At 34.0% G+C, this 20,291-nt stretch overlaps 3 protein-coding genes across 8 annotated transcripts; 2 read left to right on the forward strand and 1 right to left on the reverse strand.

Annotated features, from left to right (window-relative positions):
* Window positions 1–3,191: 3,191 nt before the first annotated feature.
* On the forward strand, window positions 3,192–7,221 carry LOC133790945 (zinc finger protein GAI-ASSOCIATED FACTOR 1-like). The gene is made up of 3 exons (XM_062228797.1): window positions 3,192–3,820; window positions 4,896–5,295; window positions 6,022–7,221. Exons 1-3 carry the CDS (start codon window positions 3,571–3,573, stop codon window positions 7,118–7,120), a joined length of 1,749 nt encoding a protein of 582 aa, XP_062084781.1. The 5' UTR covers window positions 3,192–3,570; the 3' UTR covers window positions 7,121–7,221.
* A 943-nt stretch (window positions 7,222–8,164) lies between these two features.
* LOC133790947 (psbP domain-containing protein 7, chloroplastic) lies at window positions 8,165–9,586 on the forward strand. 2 transcript variants are annotated; one of them, XM_062228803.1, is made up of 3 exons: window positions 8,165–8,598; window positions 8,687–8,909; window positions 9,056–9,586. In XM_062228803.1, exons 1-3 carry the CDS (start codon window positions 8,259–8,261, stop codon window positions 9,366–9,368), a joined length of 876 nt encoding a protein of 291 aa, XP_062084787.1. In that variant the 5' UTR covers window positions 8,165–8,258; the 3' UTR covers window positions 9,369–9,586. The 2 variants fall into 2 exon arrangements, with proteins under 2 accessions (XP_062084787.1, XP_062084788.1); XM_062228804.1 differs by having other exon boundaries at window positions 8,172–8,598; window positions 8,696–8,909.
* On the reverse strand, window positions 9,523–16,733 carry LOC133790946 (E3 ubiquitin-protein ligase JMJ24). 5 transcript variants are annotated; one of them, XM_062228798.1, is made up of 15 exons: window positions 16,447–16,733; window positions 15,631–15,682; window positions 14,685–15,271; window positions 14,157–14,299; window positions 13,978–14,077; window positions 13,720–13,852; window positions 13,565–13,619; window positions 12,585–13,266; window positions 12,094–12,423; window positions 11,453–11,881; window positions 11,285–11,357; window positions 10,680–10,765; window positions 10,152–10,271; window positions 9,957–10,027; window positions 9,523–9,845 (listed from the first exon to the last, which is right to left on the reverse strand). In XM_062228798.1, exons 3-15 carry the CDS (start codon window positions 15,225–15,227, stop codon window positions 9,746–9,748), a joined length of 2,865 nt encoding a protein of 954 aa, XP_062084782.1. In that variant the 5' UTR covers window positions 15,228–15,271; window positions 15,631–15,682; window positions 16,447–16,733; the 3' UTR covers window positions 9,523–9,745. The 5 variants fall into 5 exon arrangements, with proteins under 5 accessions (XP_062084782.1, XP_062084784.1, XP_062084783.1 ...); XM_062228800.1 differs by having other exon boundaries at window positions 14,685–15,274; XM_062228799.1 differs by lacking the exon at window positions 15,631–15,682.
* Window positions 16,734–20,291: the final 3,558 nt, after the last annotated feature.

A 20,291-nucleotide genomic window follows, 5' to 3' on the forward strand; every position in this document is an offset into this window, starting at 1 on the left:
TGAATTGGAGGACTCAGATTTTGGGCCCGTTGTGGTGGTGCATTTGGTGGCCGATCCGGTTGAGAGGCCGGCACAGCTTGTCCTCGGACCAACTGAATGGCTGCCTCAAGAGCGGCCGTGGCATCTCTCTGCCGACGGTCCATGTCCACCTACCACTCGTTCAACTCCTGACGCTGGCGCTCAATCTCCCTCTGCTACAGCACCAAGGTCTCTGCCGCATTTTCCTGATTAGCCCTCAGATTGGCCAACTCGTCCTGCAACACACTCAGTGTTGTCCTCAGCGTCTCTGAGTCCATTTCTTCCTCCTCAAAATCCAAATGTGGCTCATTCTCCGCCACATTTGGAGGAGAAGGCTGAGTGGATGCCGCGCCAGTAGTCTGTCCAGCTCTCTTGGATGTCTTCGCCATATGATCTTCTTGAAGTCTTGAGTTCAACTCTCAATGAAAATACCAAAATGTTGACCCTTGATTTGGTCAACGACACGGAGTCAAATAAACGAAAAAAAAAAGGAAATGAAGAGAAGAATCAAATGGGAAGAAAGTGACACAAGCAATTTATAATGGTTCGGCCCCAACTAGATGGTAATGACCTATGTCCACTTAGTGTTCTTATTGATATTGAATCCCCAAATTGTGATCAAAGAACTAGGGTTCTTGAGTTTCATAATTCTTGGGAGTATTACAACTTTCAGTGGATAATCACACTATGCTCTCCTCTATGAATACTCAAGTTAAAAGGTTCCAAAGTCCCTTCCTTGAGCCCTCTCATTCTTATTTATAGGCTCAAGGGGGTTACATGGGCCAATGAGTCTTAATTACACTTAAGATCAACGTATCAAGGTAATAAAAAGAAATATAATGAATATAATTATTACAAGATTGTGTATCTTAAAGAAAGTAAATGGAAGCATGCGACCAGACTGGTCGCACCTAACCGCGAGACTTTACAAACCAACAATTATCTGGTCGATGACCGACCAGGATCTCCTCACTTAGAACTGCCACGTGTCAAGTGTAAGAAACTCTTGTCATGTCATCCGGAGCCATTTTTGGGTAAACATAACTAATTTAAATGAGAGATATTTAAGTGTCTTTTTAAATGAAAGATTTTTTATTAAAAAATATTATAATTAAAATGAAATGTGCATGCATATATATAAATATATATATATATTTAAGTGATTTAAAATTAATCTACAACACAATTATATAAAAATATACATATATATATTTATCTACTCTATTTTAGTCAAATATTTTTCTGAAAATTCAATACGAATTCTTTGGTCGATTAATTTTTAATAATTTATTTTATCATTTTGAAAATAAAGGGTCCAAAGAAGTAATTGACCAAAGTCCATGTGGTTCAATTAATTTATCTATATATTCCTATTTTTAACGATTTCACAAACACGAGGTCCAAACGAGTAATAACCTAAAACAGAAGGTTCAAAATGGTGTGAACCCTTACACAAAACATAGTATATATATAATTTACTTTTTATAAAGAATTTGTAACATTTTGAATACATACATGGTCTAAAGGTTAACTTTTTAAAATAAAATTTCAAAATGAGTAATCGGTCAAAATAGAGTGTTCAAATAATCGATCTATCTATTCATATTTTTAACTTTTTGACAAAACGTAAGTAAAAGTTCATTTTTAAAAATAAAAGGTAATCAACCAAAATAATTCTTGCACAAAACATAAATTTTTTATACATAATTTATAATTTTTTATTAAAAAAACAATGCAAAGTGTATAACAATAATAATAAATATATAAATAAAAATACGCGTACAACAAAGTGTTTGAATTTTGTTTTCGACACTTTAATTATTTGTTATACAATGAATATAATCATAAAAAAATTGGAGTCAAGACGTCCACGTGCATATAAAAAGTATATTGTATAAGTAAGGTGAAACACAATCTTCCCAATAAAATTTAAAGAAGTATATTTTTTAATCATGAAAAAAAAAACTGAATAGAGCGATTATATTTTTTAGTTAATAATAAAGAATGAGACCACTAGTGAAAATAAATAAATAGAAAAAATAAGAAAAAAATTTGGTGAGATGTGAGAGGGTATTTTGGGTATATTTTTATTTGATTGAAAAAAATCCTCAGAAAGCGACAAGTTCAGAAATCAGAACTAGACCCTCGGTTTCTGCCGTCTGGCAGAAAAGTTTGAAAAATATTCAAAATGTGGAAAACCCAATATATGTGTTTCCATTATTAATGGCCCCTAAACTTCCCAAAAATAACAAAATTACCTAAACCAGACTCTTTTTCTTCTAATTTTCAGTCTTAAAAAGAACAAAGCAATAATGACTACTCTCCAATATTTTGGACTTACGGTACTTGTGTGATCATTTCATTAAGAAAATCACTGAACCAGTTAGGAAATTTGTGACATACTTCTTCTATAGATTATATTATTCCACTTTCTACATTTAAAATGGGAGAATTTCAGCTTTAAAATCTCGGAAATTATTAAAACAAGTTAAGTCCACCACATAATAGATTAATTGATTGAGAAAATTATTATTCTGCTGGAGTATTGTTATTAATTTAGAATGTGCATAGAATCGCATCCTATTTTTCAAGTTCTTAATTAAACAACTTTTCCCCTAACAAATGAACATTGGTCAAGAAGCATTTGGGTCCAACATTATATGCTGACATCTTTGTTAAAATATTACTTAAGTTGCCAATTTAATTTGTATTGGATCAAATATGTTTTTAGGATCTATACTATACACCATAAAGTAATAATAAATACAAATATAAATTATTATTAATTCATTGATGTCACATACATGCATCATATTCATATGCATGGCCGGTCTTTTATTAATTTTTTAAATTTTGATTTCACGTGGTATAGTATTTTTTTAACTTAAGGGAAATTCAAACTTAACAACTTAGATTAAAATGGTAATATAGTAATATATATAATAAATAAATAAATTAAAATATTAATTAAAATCCATTCCATGTTATCTAAAAGTTAATACTATAATATGTATTATCTTAAAAGGAAAAAGATTAGTGAGAAAGGGTATTATGATTATAACCCAACATTGGCAAGGGTATTTCCAATATTTCATACACAAGAACAGCCAACACAGTATCTTAAAATAGACATATATAATAAATGTTAATATATTGCAACAGCACAGCCAAAGTAGACCAAGTTTATCTTGTTCTTGTGTTCATCTTTTATTATGACTACAAGAAACTCTCTTCCTTCACCATAAAAAAAAAGGGGGAGAATTTTCTGGGTTTTGTCTTTCTAAAGTCACAACAAAACTCATCTTTTCTTCTGTTTCATTTTTTTTTTGAAAAAATATATTAAATATTTTTGTAAAAACAAATTAAAATAGTACTATATATATTTTGCTCTTTCTTTTAAATATTAGCTAGCTAGCACCAAGAGAAGAAGTTAAGTGAGAAAGGAACAAAGAGTTTTTGGCAAGAAAGAGAGACAAAGACAAAAACAATAAATATTATTAAAACAAAAAAAAAAACTCTCTTTTGTATTTTATCTTTTTCTTGGCTCCAAAAATGTCAATTATCACAGGTAGTGGAGATCATGGTGGTAGAAGCTTGTCTTCAGGGAATTTTGGAAGAGAATCATCAGGAGTAGTTGGAGGAGGAGTTGAAAAAGAAGAAGTTCTGGAAAACTTGAATAATAATAACAATGGTTCAAACTCTTTTTCTTCAACCACAACCAGCAATGGCTCTTCTACTCATCAAGTACTTGAACAACCTTCACAACAAGCTAAGAAGAAAAGAAACCCTCCAGGAAACCCAGGTATATACCTACCTACCTAAATTACTACCTCTTTCTCTCTCTCTCTCTCTCTCTATATATATATATATATAATTGCACATGTACACTCACACAGTCACAGTCACACACACACATTCATAGTTTTTTTAAAAAAAAGAAGTTAGTATGGTACAGCCCCAGAGCTCTTATTTATTATTTAGTTTCCCCTCTCTTATAACTTTTTTTTTCTTCATTTCTTGATTAATATTTTCAAACAAAGTCAATATTTGATGAAATAATGGATCGTTGAAATGAGGATATTTCAGTGGAATTCTTGCTATTTTTCTCCAAAAAAAAAAGTCATGCTTAATAGTTGAGAATTATTCTCTTGTTTATGTTAATTACATGTGTATAATAAGCTTGAAATTGATTAATTTATCAGTTGTTTGAATTAATTTTATGTTGTTGAACTGCAACTGATCATGGCCATTGTATATTTGAAAAGAGAATAGAACAAAATTTTCATCACTTAACATCTTTTCTTTTCTTTTTTTGAAAGAAAAAAATGAATATTCTTGTAAGCTTTAATTTTTTCCAAGCTTATAAGCTCACGTGTTAATGGGCCTACTACTGTTCATATTTTTGGTTGGAAAATAAATTAACATCGTGAGGGGGCAGCTCAGCTCAGCTCACCTCATGATCTTGATTCAGTAGTACAATTCAAAAGAACCAAAGAGCAACATAAAAACTTCTGATCAGATTTTTGTTTTTCTTCCCTTTTCGGTATTTATTTATATAAAAAAAATAGAATTAATTGATTTTTGTTTCTTTTTCTTACGTCCAAAAATATTTAAAATAAAAAAAATTAGATGAATTATTGATGTGGTCTAAGTAGTTGAAGGAGAAGGGGTTCAATTATTGGCTTCGCATTGCAATAATTGCCTTATACTGTAGCCTTTTCTCCACTGCTTATTACTCTCTTTTTTTTCTTCTTTTTTTCAAAAAGAATATATTTCAAGTTTCAACCAAATCATAAATTTATTTATCATTATTATTATTAAAGTTAATTAAGAAAAATAATTGGGATTAATAATTGTTATTCTGTACATACACACAGATCCAAGTGCGGAGGTAATAGCCCTGTCACCAAACACTCTACTAGCGAGAAACCGATTTGTGTGTGAAATTTGCAGCAAAGGGTTTCAGAGAGACCAGAATCTGCAGCTTCACCGGCGAGGTCACAACCTGCCATGGAAGCTCCGGCAGAGAAGTCCGAACGAGGTGGTCCGAAAACGGGTCTACATCTGCCCCGAAACGTCGTGCGTTCACCACAACCCGACCCGGGCTCTCGGGGACTTGACTGGGATCAAGAAACACTTCTGTAGAAAACATGGCGAGAAGAAATGGAAGTGTGAGAAATGCTCTAAGAAATATGCTGTTCAGTCTGATTGGAAGGCCCATTCTAAGACTTGTGGTACCAGAGAGTACAAATGCGAGTGTGGAACTATCTTCTCCAGGTAATAATTATTAATCTAATTCCATGCATCATATTATTATTATTATTATTATTAGGGTTTTAATTTCAAATTGTACATTATACTGTTAAGCAATAAATTAGTGAAAAGATGTAAATTGGTTAGCAGTTCTTAGATTAATCACTAAGACTTTTTTTCTTTCTCTTCCCATGTGGTATAATGATATGGAGTATCTACTAGTTTTTTTTTTTTGTTTTTGATGAAGACCTCTACTAGTAGTTTAGTATTTTAATTTGTGTTGCCATTTTATTTTACACGGTGCTCGTTTACAAGTGCTACTTTACGATTAGATAGCGATAATTTATATTACTTATTAAATATATATAAATTAATTTAATATTAAATTATACTTATAACAATATAACATCTTAAAAATTACAGAAACAACTTACAGGTAAGAAAAAGGTAGAATATCACTAATAGTAATTAAATTTTATATATTTTAATTTAATAATTATTATAAAGTACTGTATTACAAGCTCTCGTTGTCTTGCGTATCCATTAGCAATTCAATTTAATAATATATTGTTTAGTCGAACCTTGACTATTCAACTTACAAGATTGTTGTTTCGTCTCTATCCCTAATATCGTTGGCTTGGATAAAACACTTTGAGTAAACGATGTTATTTATTTAATTAATTATTATTTTTTAAATTGACCCCGAAAGAGTAATATATTTACTGTTTTTTTTGACAATTAATGATACAGGAGAGATAGCTTTATAACTCATAGAGCTTTCTGCGACGCCATAGCTGAAGAAAACAATAAAACTACATCTCTTCAACGACAGAATATATCTTCTTCCACCCAGCCGGAGCTCGTGTCTTCAATAATATCTACCATCAACGACGAAAACGACAATAAGTACGCCAATTTACAAGCAGAGACGACATCATCAGATCAATTCAAGCACATGATGATGAATATGAAAAACCCATTAATCCTAGACCATCATCATCATCAATCCTTGAACAACAGTGCCATGGCTCCAGGAGGAAGCTTCTTCTCCAGATCAAGCCTGAACAATATGATCATCAACAATGGTAGTACTACAACTACCAACATTTCATCATCAGCTCCATTGTCGTTTGATCATCATCATTCACAAAATAACGACCACCATTTCGGCGGCGGCGGCGAGTTTTACTTATCGGCCACTGCCTTGTTGCAGAAGGCAGCTCAAATGGGAGCAACCACTGTAAGCTCCGCTAGCTCAGCCATGGCTCCGTCGACCTATGCTAGTTTGGATCATCAATTATTCGCCAAGAAAGATCATCCATTACTCCAAGAATATCAAATGAATAGTACTAGTACTACTGCTACCACTACCACTGCTACTCCACCGCCGCAGTTTTTCAACGTCAATGGAAACCATCACAATAATGATATTGATAATAATAATAATAACAAGAATGTAGGGCTTTTTAGTGGACTGCTTTTTGATCATCAGAACCATGCAGCAGGTGGTGGTGGTGGCGATAGTACATTTATGAAAGAGATGGAGCTAAGTATGAACAACGACAATGCCAGTAACGTCGTTTTGCATGGCGGGAATTCTAGTAGTAGTTTGACTACTACCGGTGGTGGAGATGTGATGACTGTTGACTTTTTGGGGATTGGATCAAGACCAATTAGCAGGCAAGGAAACTTTCACCATGATCAACAGAAGAAACAAGTTGTAGATGTAGTCAATAATCTGAGGTTTGGAGGAGGCATTAATGGCAGCCACCATCCCAGTATGCAGACTACTCTGACTCAGTTTCAGCAACATGCAGCGTTAATGGAAAAGCATGCTTGGGAAGTTTAAGAGAGAGAGAGAGACAGTGATCATCATGATATTCGAATAATATGTTGCTTTTCGATTTTTGTATCAATATTAATTATTATAGTTTCAGTTGGTCCTTTTCAGTTTTAGATTTCAAAATTTTCAGTTCCAAGTGTTAGTTCCATTTTAAACGACACGTCGTTTAAGTAGATTGCTCTTTTTCTATTTTATACAAAGCTTATTGTCGTTGTCGGCGACCGAAACGCGGTCGTTTAGTAGATGGTGATGTGATTTGGTACATGGAAAAACGTGAACCACCAACACCAGATAAGCATTATCAATTTTATCACTAAGTTAGGAAAAGAGAACTCGAGTACTCTACTTTTTCATGATTAATAAACCAATGCAAAAGTAATGAAAAAAATTTAAAAATAAGTAAAGAAGTGACGTATTACCAATCTCCTTTACAGAATCTCTTGCCATTATAAGATACCCATTACCCATACAATTATTAATATAAATACAAAAAATATATGCTTATTCAGAGAAATTTTTCTTTTTAGCTGGAAAACACATAAGAGAATAATAATAATAATAATAATGTTGAGAGAAAAATAATTGTGACAAGTACATGCATGCTTTCTTATGATTTTGTATCAATTGCCAACCAATGTAATGCTTAATAATTAGCCAAAAAGTCATCCATTGAATGGAATAAGAGTAATACTATAACGTATCATGGTTACACTAAGTGGTGTTGAGCACTGTAAAATACCTGAATAATATTATAACTATGAATTAATAAATCTCAATAATTTTATTTTAACCTTCATTGTAAAACTAAATGAGAATTAATTATCAAATGACTTGTTTTCATTGAATTACTTGATCAACTTTACAAAAGTTAATACACGGTAATCATTATAAGTCAATGTAATGTTTTATAGTGACAATTAGCCTAATTTATTTTGAGCTCACAATTCAATTTTACTTTTGGGTCCTAACCCTTATAATAATATTGAACTTAGTGTATATAAAAGTCTCCTCCAATATAATAACAACATATATTACGATATATCTAACCCTCAAAAATAATAAAATAAAGAGGATAATGTGTATGAACCACATAAAAGCAGTGCTTTAAACAAAAAGAGAAAAATCATAAAAAAGAAAGGAGAAAATGGCATTATCACGCTGCTTTTATACATGCAAAACTGCATGCTTTCACCAGATATGTCTGACGCAATCTTCCGGTGACCGGAAAGATAGTTTTGATCAAGAGACGGCTAGCCGGCGGGAACGGTCTCCGGCGGCGCAATTTTCCCCGCTAGAAATGACTTTTAGGAGGCGGCTCTCATTGGGTGTTGGCTCTGCTTCTTTGGTTGTTGTTGGTGCAAATTTTTTGGGAGTTACTAGTTTTCTCTTGGGGTTGTCCCCAGAAACTAGTCGTAATCTCAAGTTTGATGTCGTTTATCCTATCGGTGGCTACAATAGGTGCTTGGACACAAATGAAGGATTTGGTTAGTAACTATATCTTTCTTTCTTTACTAAGTGCTGTTTATTTGTCAATTGGGCAATGTTTTAAAGTTTTGGATTTATAATGATGAGAAACGACAGAATTCATATACCCTGCAAATTGGGTTGGAGATCAGAGGCTGTTATATAGAGCAGCAGAGAGAAAAGAGTTGGAAAGGTCACTTGATCCTCCTTCATTGAATGATAGTCGAAGACGTAGCAATGTTAATGAGCCTGTTGTTGCATTTGGGCCTCCTGGTACCAGCGGAGAGCTTAATGTTAGCGTTATTGTTTCACCAGTTTCTCTTGATTTCAAGTACACCTCTCTCTCTCTCTCTCTCTCTCTCTCTCTCTCTCTCTCTCTCTCTCTATAAATGTATATATATATGAACTTGTTATTTATGTTTAGTATAATGTGTCATGTAAAACTTGTATTGTGTTTTGTGTTCTTTGTTTTCACAGAATTGAGGCATTTGGAGGACCGCAGGAGGTTGGAGAAACGATAGTTAGAACCATCACAGGAACTGGGAAACGGCCTGATGTGAAAGGAACTTTGGTAAAGTCAAATTTGAGAGAGGATTCTGTTAGAAATGTAGCTTACTATGAGCTCGAATTCAGGGTCGAGAGTCCTTTGTTTCGCAGGCATAATGTTGCGGTTTGTTGCGTTCGCGGTGGTAGATTGTTCACTCTAAACGCTCAGGCACCGGAATCTGCTTGGCCAGAGGTGAAGTTAGACTTTCAGAGAATTGCTGAATCCTTTAATCTCACCTCTTGATACGAAGGAGAACTTTTTTTTATTTAATACTAGTCTGCCATTTTGACTAAAACATAACGGTTCTGAGTAATTTTTCATAATTGTCAAAATATGGGTATTACACACTGCAAAACATGTTTCAGAATGAAAAGATTATCCCATGTAAACAAAAACAAAAACACAAAGAGGAGCATATTTTATGAAGTATATAAAATGATTTGAGAGATTGTTTTTCTTAATATGACTGAGGTACCAATACCTAACTTTGTGAGTGCAAAAAATTAGAACATATACACGAATAAATTTACATATTGAATACGAATCCGGCTTTCATGGCCATCAGGATGACTTGAATATTCCTATATTTATGAGTATATGATAGCTACATGCAGACTAATTCAAGCACAAGTTATCTGTCTTCGCTTGATCATTTTCTCTAAGTTGTCAGAAACCGCAGCTGTCAAATTTGGATCTTCGAATCCCAGCTCTGAGCCAAGCCTGCACAAAAGGCACAAGGCAAAATTTGCCCAGTTAGATTGACGTGTTTTCAAACAAGAAATCTTCATGGTGTTCTAAAAAATCAGCAAAAGAATGTCCGACGTTTCTTACTTTGGATCAAGCACCAGTTTCTGAACTTCTTTAATGGCTGCACTTGCAGCATAAAGTGATATCTTTCCTACCTGAATTAAAAGCCGAGTAATCAAATATACATCTTATCCAGACGCACATAAAGACGCATTAAAAAAAAATAGAAAGTAGGGAGCATAATAAAAATAAGGCACAGAAAATAAATCATTTTCTGACCTCCAATACTTGAAGTTTTGCTTCGTGCACATTTGGAAGACAGCGAATTTCTTCAGCTAATTTTACAGCCTCCCCCAGGCTTTCAGGAGATAAGAAATCAAGTCCTAACTGAACATTAGACTGAGAAAAGCACACAAAAACTAGTTTAAGTAATCAAAAGATCTCAGACAAAGTAAACATAGACTGGAGAGTTAAAATAACCTTGTGATGTAAATTTATTTTACACGAACAAATATTGAAGAACTGAAAATTTAGTCTATTCTAATGCAAGAGGCTCAAACAGTCAAGACATTAAGTTTCGGGCAGAAACTCTCACAGTCCCAGTAAAATGCTACATAAAATATATTTTTGGACAAAGTAGCTCTCAAGCAACAACTTTGAATTTTTTGTTATGCAACTGATTCCCATAACAACCTCACACTTAATCAGGTAAGGATATTCCAGGTCACTTATTATATCCTCACATGTTTCAATTGAAAATTATGTAAACAGCATAAAAACCACTAAGTGCACGTACACGACACTCACCTGTAGATTCCTTACTTGAAAAGGACACCCAGCTGGGATAAATACAGCTTGCCCCAGATGCTGTTCAAAGGACCATGGCTCAACTCCTGAAACACAAGCCAAATATTCTCTAGCATTTAAAAATTTAATTGAGAAACTTCAGTATTTTACATTATCAAAACAAAACAAACAGGGATAATAAACAGAGCCATATTTGTTAATAAGGTAAAAACAAAAAGGAAAAAGAAAAAAGAACCAATTAGATTCAGTTTCAACACAAACACGGGAGTGCATAACATTTTCAATCACCCGTATCTTTAACAAACATGGTTAATTACTTGCACTTCTTTCCTAATACATAAATTGAGCAATTTAAACAAAATAATTTTTTAATTGTCAATCTTTCTGGTACATAGTCGCAGCCAAGGATTTAGGAATAATTTATCACTTCTATATATTCATTTTATTACTAGAAATTATAAGCAGCGTTAGTAGAGAATTATAAAGTGAAAACCAACTCTAGAAGAAAACACTTCACAAATGATAATCCCAGAAAGCAAAACATCCGTACCAAATGCAGTTATATGCAGAGTATCAAACTAACTAAAAAATAAGCTTGTTCGTACCAAATTCTTCCTTCAGTTTTCGTTTGTGATACCCATTCAAGAAAAATCTTTCATCATAAAGTGGCCTTGTAACCTACAATTCAAAATGTATGATCAACAGCAATAACAAAATGCAAGCCTTAGTCAACAGTTGAAAAGCTGTTTTAGTAAATACTAGGTAAAACTTACAAAATCATATGTTTCACAGTCGATCAACCCAAACTCTTCCTGGTGTATTTTCAGGTACTCAGACACTTTTGAAACATCCTCACGGCGGAAAACATCCCAAGAAACTCCTGGACGAGTCTTTTGAGAACCATCTCCACCATTCTGGTTTGAGTGTTCCCCAATGACAGCATCTCCCTCAACACTAGTATCATCAACCCCTTGATCCATCATCTCCACATCTCTATTTTCATCCAAGTTTGCATGATTTTCAATTTCCAACCTGTGCTCACCAAGTGATGAATCAGGTGACCTACCCTCGCCTGCACCTACTTTTCCATCGCCTTTGGGATCTTTCTCCTCAGATTCCTCAAAAGCTCGTGACATCTTCTCAATCTTTGCTGTCTGTTGACCATTTAGTTTCACCTCACATGTATTCACCAAAACATACACCTGATGCATGCGCACTAATAATATAAAATCGGAACTTGAAATAACAGAGCATTCACAAAGTATCATTATTTGCATATATCAGGTGAGAGTTGTTAAAATATATTAAAAAGCAATTATGACAACTGACAAAAGAAGAAGCATAAAACATCTTCACTAGACAAATATATCCTCAAAATCAACAACTCTGGGTCAACAAGAAGAGAACAACTAACCATGTCTCGTATGTTGAAATGAAGATTGGTCACAGAGTTGCCCCTACTAAGTTCATCGTATGTCCCATAGGAAATAAAAATCTTAGGTCCTACATCATTCTGCAAAGAGTAGTGTGGAAGTTTTGCTGCAACATTGAGAAGACCCCACTTGGAGTGGATATACTCAAGTAAAGGCAATTTACCAATAAATTCAGGTCTCTGGTACAATAAGAACTCCTCAGATGCACTTGGGCAAGGCCAATCATTCAACTTCAACAGCTCTTGCCTACCATTTTCACAGAATCGTCCCTCGGAATATCCTTCTAGAAACTGGCCAAGTTCAACCTCAATCTGCCATCATATCAAAACCACAAAGGTTTATTTGGCAGAATTTGATAAATAAGAGGGCGTTAATCAATCAACTAGACATTCAATGAAACAAGAATGACATGAAAGCAAATGAGACATGATACCTATGGAAGAAGATAAAAGCAATGGCAGAGAGAGCTCACCTCAGACCAGTCAAAACAATCTGTGGCCTTTACCATTCTGTTCTCATCTTTAAAATTATCATCCCTTGTCTCCTGAATCCCTCTCCATATCACCATTGGGTCCCAGCTTGAAGAGTATGAACTATCAAAAACCTGATTAACAATGATGGGTTCACCTCTAGCCCAATGCTTTCTAAAGTCACCAATCCCACCGGATTTAATATCTTCTGACATAGGGCAATACAAGAAATTATCATCACCAACCTCCCGATTAGCATATTGGCAGTGTCTAGGATCATTAAACACGATTTTCTCCATGTTGGCATCCCCATTAACCCTACACCCACTTACCATTTCCTCCACATTTTTAACCAATTTTGCAACCCAGTTCATCTTAAATATGCGGCTTAAATTCAATGATGAATATCCACAGCCACCATACTCCTTTGGGGGGCATGGAATGCTACTATCACTGTTGGCTTTCCATTCAGGAAACTTGTCTGAAAAGTTCAGTTTGACCCTAGGCACTTGCTCCACCACAGATTCCTTATCTTCACCTTCTCTGCCAATCTTACTATCTGCAACTCCATTAATACAAGCCACAGATGCTTCCCTCAGATCTCTAGAACAACTAAGGCAAAGATCATAGGAGCAGTTTGCACAATGCCGATGATAATCAATAATGGGAATCCGACAGAAATTGCTGCAATAAACCACATCAAACTTCAAGTCTCCAAAAGGATGACATTATTGTACACTATAGACTAAAATCATTGATGTGATATAAATTAAAAAGCTAATAAGAATATTACAGACACCATAACACATATTCAATGGACTGATCATACAAATAATATAACTGAGTACTCTAGGAAGTAGGAACCATAGAAGGCCTGGTCCTAGCTCCTCATGTGGGCATTTTAAGAAAGTCAATGCATGAAGACTGAAGTAAAGAAAATCTAGATTACTATATCATCAATGCTACAAGGGTATCACCATACCAGCACATTTGCTCATCTACATTCAATCGTGTCCTTGAAAGTTCTATGTCAGTTCCTGAAAAAATATACAGAGACAAAATGGTTAAAATATTTATAGGTGATATACTAAATAAAAGCAAAATTAAAATGCCATAGAAGAATCAAAAGCATCTTACCACGGAGCCTTTTCTCCAATTCTACCTCAGAGCACTGCTCGTGATGGATTAGCTTGACAACAGGAAGCACAGAAGATAGCAGGCAATGGAGATATTGTAATTTATCCAGGGCAGGAATCTCCTTTATTCTAACCTAAAACAAAAGAAACATCCGAGCATACTATCAAGTGATTAAAAGATTATACCAACTTTCAAATATAAAATTGTTGTCTCGTTAACTTTTGAAACAAAAAAAAAAAGAAATTATCTCTGGCGTACCTTTAATAAATTATCTCCACGTAAGCAAACTTTACAGTTACAATTACCATGACATGCGGGACATATTCTCTGAATATCTTCCACTGAGATGTCCGGGTACCTAAAAGCCAAAGCATCTCAATTAAGCATGCACATCAACATTCAAAAATATGTATGTTCTTCTAGAGAATCAACCTCACCATTTAGATATACAACTATCACAGTATCCTCTTCGATCACATTTAAGACACCAAATAACTCTTTCTCTGTCATTCCTTCGACACTGATGGCAAGTTTGGCCACCGGTCTCTTCAGATGATTCTGTGCTTTGATCAGAGTATTCCTGAAGAAAAAGGTATTCAGCTTGGAATAAGAATCATGCAGTAAATATAGAATAAAAGATAACCATGATAAACGTTATCCCCACAATCTTCAAAGAGAAAACCAAAGAAAAATACAATCTGACAATCATGATGATTCACTTTTAGTTCCCTAAGAGATACAACTCCACTCTAAGGATAAGAACGCAAACACTATCAAAGAGATATGCAGTCACCAAAATAATGAGATGTTTCCGAAGGGAAAGAAAAGGGAGGGGAAGGGGGGGAATCCAACTCTGAGAGAAAAATCTTCTCTATAATATAACATTATCACAGTAATTATCCTGAGTACAACAGCAGCGCTCAAAAACTAAATTAAGGAGTAAGCTTGCACCAAAATTAACATACCGAAACTGTTGTCGCATTAGCATCAAAGCTTCTCTGTGATCTGTTTCTGGATGAATCCATGGCAGAAGCAGGCGGTGTTTTATATGAGCTGAAATTCACTTCATACTGTGTTATATCTAAATGTGAATCATCATCTGGCTTCGGAGAATTCCGTATTGAAAAATTTCTCACTGGTGGTGTTTCAGGAGAGTAGCGAAACTGATTCTTGGATACCTTCTCAAAGTACTTTTTCCTATGGACTGGAGCAGAATACTCCTCAACTTTTGGGGTCACAAGTGGCACATCAAAATCATCACTCTTACTCTCTAAGTAAATATCACTTTCACCCAATGACTTCCGCTTGGCTTTCTTTAAATTAGCTCGCATTGCAGAATTAGCAGCCCTCTTCTTTGCCTGAATATAGTGTTTTTCACATACTGTCTTATCTGGCATGGACATGGCAGTGCATCTCCACTGTTTCCCATCTGATCTCTTGCAACGCAAATCATCTGGAATTCCAACATTATCCTCGCCTATCCCAGAGGCTGATCGTGAATGATCCATCACAAAATGAACTACAACAGTTCTGTATGATGTAGAATCTTGTGCTGCTAAAACCAGACTTGAAATAAGTCGTTTAACTAGAAACAAACACAAACTTAAGCTAAGAATAATAGAAACTGACATCCTATGACATAATAACAGAAGACAAACATTCATGGAAGAAAATGCCGCAGAGTATTAAAAAAAAGGATTCATATGGATCTCAGTTAATTTTCAACTATCCCAGTAAAAGTTCTCATAAGTTAATCTTTAAGAAATTAAACAGTGAGAAGGTTTTATATGTGGGTTTAATGACAATTACTATGAACAAAGAAAAATTTCAAGGTAAGTAAAAGTCATATTCATAATTTTCAGCGAAGAAGAAAGTAAATTTTCATAAATTTCAATTAAAAAAATAACTCACCACAATTTAATTTGCTCTGCTGCTAAAACCAGACTTGAAATAAGTCGTTTAACTAGAAACAAACACAAATTTAAGCTAAGAATAACAGAAACTGAAATCCTATAACATAATAACAGAAGACAAACATTCATGGAAGAAAGTGCCGCATAGTATTAAAAAAAAGGATTCATATGGATCTCTCAGTTAATTTTCAACTATCCCAGTAAAAGTTCTCATAAGTTAATCTTTTAGAAATTATACAATGAGGAGGTTTTATAAGTGGTTTAATGAAAATTACTATGAACAAAGCGAAATTTCGAGGGAAGTAAAAGTCGTATTCATAATTTTCACTGAAGAAGAAAGTAAATTTTCATATATTTCAATTAAAAAATAATAACTCAACACAAATTTATTTGTTCTGCTTTTTGGTTTTCAAAACAATTAAAACAAATGTATTCCTAATTATAAAAATTCTCTGAAACTGAAAAAATATAAATATTTAAAAAAAATAAACTAAAAAGTTAATAAATAAAGGGTTTACCGAATAATGCAACTTATGATACAGAGCGCGGAGCTATGAATGGTCCAGCGGGAAATAATTCATAATTTTGGAAGTACATATACTTTTAACAGCCAAAGAATAGTAATTTAACAACAAATTTGAGAATAAATAGATAATCTAATCATTCCTCTGGAAAATCAACTCTACTTCTTTAAAAAAAAAAATACAAACCATGATTTCACTGTTACTAACAATAATCAAAACTCGGTACATTTACAAATTTCTAATCAAAACATGTATAAAACTTATAATTAAATATCAACTTAACACAATACCTGATAGCGATGAAGGGTAGAGAATCGGCGAGGTGAGTTGGCCGGAGCACCCAGGTGGAGCGGCGACAGAGAGAGTTTAGGGTTTTTGGGAGAATTTGAAAAAGAAACCGTAACTGTGCCGGAGAACTGAAAAGCACTGCCCGATGATAAATAAATGGAAATTGAATCTTGAATAGAGTCACTTTTTGTAAATTTTAAAACAATAACATTGAAGGGTAAAAAACAATTTAAATCCTCTCGGCAAAAAAAATAAAAATTAACTGAACAACTAAAATATGCATACTAGAATTTCCCCCAAAAAAGAGGGGGGGGGGGATAAAATAGATTGAAAAACAATCTATAAATAGACAAAACAACAATAAAATGATAAAAACGATACCTAATCGGGAAATCAAAGAAAACGACAATAAAATAAAAACCACGACAATATACTGAAGATAAATTGAAAAAAACGACATCAAATATAAAACGATAAATTAAGAAAACGACATTAAATTGAGAAAACGACAACAAACAAAAAACAACTAATTGTAAAATGATAAAAAAAAAAATTATTTGTGGCATAAATACCACATGTTTTCAGTTTTATACACTTATATACCACATCTTTTCTTTTACGGATTAAATACCAAACGTTATGATTTGGACAATTCCATCACTACGACTCTCTTACTTGAGAAAAAAAAGACATGTGTAGGACTCTGAATAAATCTCAATTATTCTTGTCAAAAACTTATAAAACTAAATTAAACTAAAACAATTCCTAATAAAAACTTAAAATCAAAACCCAAAAAACTAAAACCCAGTCCTTCAAAAACAGAAACTCCAAAAATCAAACACTCAAATTCTCTTTTGCTCTTTCTTCGGGTCAACACTAAGGGACAACTTCTTTCTTTGACAGCTTACCAGAGGAAGACGGAGACGAAGAGGAAGACGAAGCAAATGAACCTTGAGGAAGACGAACCAGACCAGACGAAGGGGAAGAGGTTTTTTATCACCAATGCATATTCAACGCCTTCCTGAGGAGGAACCCCTTAAGTATGGTATGTTAGTTTTCTCTTTGTTATATATGTGATTAAATGGATTTTTTTGCTTTTTATGGGGTTTAGTCTGTAAAGTGTTTGGTGTGGGTGAGTTTTATTTTTTAAGTTAGGTGTATTATTAAATTGGTGTGGGGTACTGGTTTTTGGAAGTATGTGTAGGTTGACATGTGCATTGACTGTGATGATATCTATTTGGAATATTTTTTACTAAGTAAAAGGGAAAAGAAAGGGGTATTGTAATGCTTTGGGACGTGGGATTTTGTCATTGTTAGGCTAAAATAATGCATTCTTGACTTAAGCTAAAACAGAGCATTGTGGTGGGGTTTTTTCATTTCTCTGATCATTGTCATACTTTTTAGAGGCTCTTTGGCTTTGTCTATATGATGAATAGGAATGGGACCCTATTATAGAAACAAAATATGCACTTAACTAGAAATAATCAGTGTATTTTTTTTTTTCATTGACAAAATTAAAGTTTGAGTTATTCACAATTAGTGTGCATCATGGTGGGAGGTGGTTCATTCATTTTGATGAGACAAAATATGAAGGGAGAGGGGATTGATTATTTTTGTTACTGTGATTGGGAATGTTTCAGCATGTATGATTTAGAGCAAATTGCAATGGATATTGGGTATGAGTTACTTGTTGGTTTTTGGTGGAGGCCATATGGGAACTTTGTACACAAAGGTGCCATGTTAATTTCAGATGAAGATATTAGGGTAATGATCTTTGATATGAAAATAAGGAAGTGTAGGATGATTGATATCTTCTTGGACTTGGACTTGGACTTGCGCTGAGAAGGAAAACACTGAAACTTGGACTTTGTTTCTGAATTTAATAATTAAGGATATTGGCATTGAAAACCCAAGTATTTTCACAATGATGAGTGACCGGCAAAAGGGTTTGGAAAAAGCTTTGGCCGACATTATGATTGGAAGTGAAATCAGGTTTTGTGTGAGGCATCTACACTCCAACTTCAAAAAAGAACATCCTGGTTTGATATTAAAATAAATGGTATGGGGTTGTGCACGAACAACTACACCTGTGGAGTTTTCTCGAAGAATGAATGCTCTGAAAGAAGTAGATGAGAATGCTTACAAATGGTTGCTGAAAAAAGACCCTTAAGAATGGAGCAAATCATATTTTAGAGAAGTTGTGAAGTGTGATATGTGTCTTAACAATCTATGTGAAAGCTTTAACTCAGCTATCATGCTTGCAAGAGACAAGGCAATTGTAACACTGTTAGAGAATGTCTGATTCTGGCTTATGTGCAGATTCAACACCAAAAGGGAAGAAGTTAAGAAATGGGTAAATCCAGTTGGTAAAAAGGATCTTTGCGATTATTGAGAAACTCAAGAAAATGCCCATGGAATGTTACTCAACAATGACTGGAAATGCTGGATTTTCAGTAACATATAAAGGAACACAAACATTTGTGGTTGATTTGGTGAAGAAAGTGTGCACTTGTAGGGCTTTCCAATTATCTGGCATACCATGACCCCATGCTTTAGGTTCTATAAGGTCATCAGGATTGATCCATTATGATTTTGTTGATGACTAGTATAAAAAAATGCATACATGGCTGCATATGCTAGGATGATTGAGCCTATGCCTAGTCCAGATAAGTGGCCTCAAAATGGCCTAAACCCCATACTCCCACCTCCAAAGAATACCAAAGAAAAAGAGAAACAGAAGCAATGATAAACCTCCACTAGGTGCTACAACACTTTCAAGGAAGGGTCAAGCTAATCACTGCAGCAAATGTAAGTAGACTGGGCATTCTACTGTCAAATGTAAGAAGACTTGCCAAAATGAAGTTGTTAAGGAGGTACACTCTTATCTACTGTCATCAATTTTTTATATGATATGTTATTGGTTATGATATTACTAAAAACTAATTGATATGTTGCAGCCCAAAGTTACTAAGAAGAGAGGTAGACCATTTAAGGCTAACCCACTTCTTGAGACAGTGAAGAGGAATGAGAGGAGAAAGAGACAAAAAGCAAAGGAACATGCCTCTAGATCTCAGCAGAACAAGGATGAATTTTAGACATGCTCTTCAACAACTCATTTTATAATGTTGGTTCTGTGTAGAAGAGGGGATGGAACAGATCGTTTTGTGTAAAACAAATCATTTTGTACATGTGTAGAGAAGCTTCTTTTATTTAAATATTTAGGGTGGATGGATAAATGAGCAACTCCTTATACTTTACTGGTTTAAAACTATAAGAATTTTGTACTAGTGCAGGATCTTTTTACTAATTTATGTCTGGTTTATGACTTTTGAATTACTAAACAGGGACATGATAATGGCACTCAAATTGACTTAATTAATGATGCAGCAACTATTTACTGGTTTATGGCTTATTTATTGGTGCAAAATCATGCAAAATATTAGTTGCAACATTTAAAAGACAACTTGCAAGAACATTTTGGATCAAAATAAATAAAATTTCATTGATGCAAAACACTAGCTACAAATTCCATTTTCATTGTCAATATACAAACAGTCACTGATTCAAATTACAAGGTCAATTCTTTAACAAAACAGACACAACAATAATAAATATAGACATCAACAATATTAATTTGAAATTTTTACAGATCCAAACAATGTCAACCCATTTTCATTAGCTTGGTCTCTCAAATAGTAAGTTTCACATGTCATTGGTCCCATAATTTGGTCTTCATTTTCCATAGCCTGCAGTGGTTCTCTGATATTGCTAATCTCGTGCTCCAACTACCTAATTCTTCTCAACAGCCCCGGTATGAATTTTTTGGATCTTTCACAAATTTCAGGGT

The sequence above is a fragment of the Humulus lupulus genome, chromosome 7, assembly GCF_963169125.1.
Source record: "Humulus lupulus chromosome 7, drHumLupu1.1, whole genome shotgun sequence".
Classification (NCBI taxonomy): Eukaryota; Viridiplantae; Streptophyta; class Magnoliopsida; order Rosales; family Cannabaceae; genus Humulus; species Humulus lupulus.

What these genes read in the sequence shown, in the direction of transcription:
- LOC133790945 (XM_062228797.1), top strand. Translation starts at nt 3,571, where the DNA reads ATGTCAATTATCACAGGTAGTGGAGATCATGGTGGTAGAAGCTTGTCT. An exon ending in AAACCCTCCAGGAAACCCAG is followed by an intron (nt 3,821 to 4,895) that starts GTATATACCTAC and finishes ACATACACACAG; the next exon opens with ATCCAAGTGCGGAGGTAATA. An exon ending in TGTGGAACTATCTTCTCCAG is followed by an intron (nt 5,296 to 6,021) that starts GTAATAATTATT and finishes TTAATGATACAG; the next exon opens with GAGAGATAGCTTTATAACTC.
- LOC133790947 (XM_062228803.1), top strand. Translation starts at nt 8,259, where the DNA reads ATGGCATTATCACGCTGCTTTTATACATGCAAAACTGCATGCTTTCAC. An exon ending in GGACACAAATGAAGGATTTG is followed by an intron (nt 8,599 to 8,686) that starts GTTAGTAACTAT and finishes TATAATGATGAG; the next exon opens with AAACGACAGAATTCATATAC. An exon ending in CCAGTTTCTCTTGATTTCAA is followed by an intron (nt 8,910 to 9,055) that starts GTACACCTCTCT and finishes TTGTTTTCACAG; the next exon opens with AATTGAGGCATTTGGAGGAC.
- LOC133790946 (XM_062228799.1), bottom strand. Translation starts at nt 15,227, where the DNA reads ATGGATCATTCACGATCAGCCTCTGGGATAGGCGAGGATAATGTTGGA. An exon ending in ATTGTTTTGACTGGTCTGAG is followed by an intron (nt 12,424 to 12,584) that starts GTGAGCTCTCTC and finishes ATATGATGGCAG; the next exon opens with ATTGAGGTTGAACTTGGCCA. An exon ending in ATTTCAACATACGAGACATG is followed by an intron (nt 11,882 to 12,093) that starts GTTAGTTGTTCT and finishes CGCATGCATCAG; the next exon opens with GTGTATGTTTTGGTGAATAC.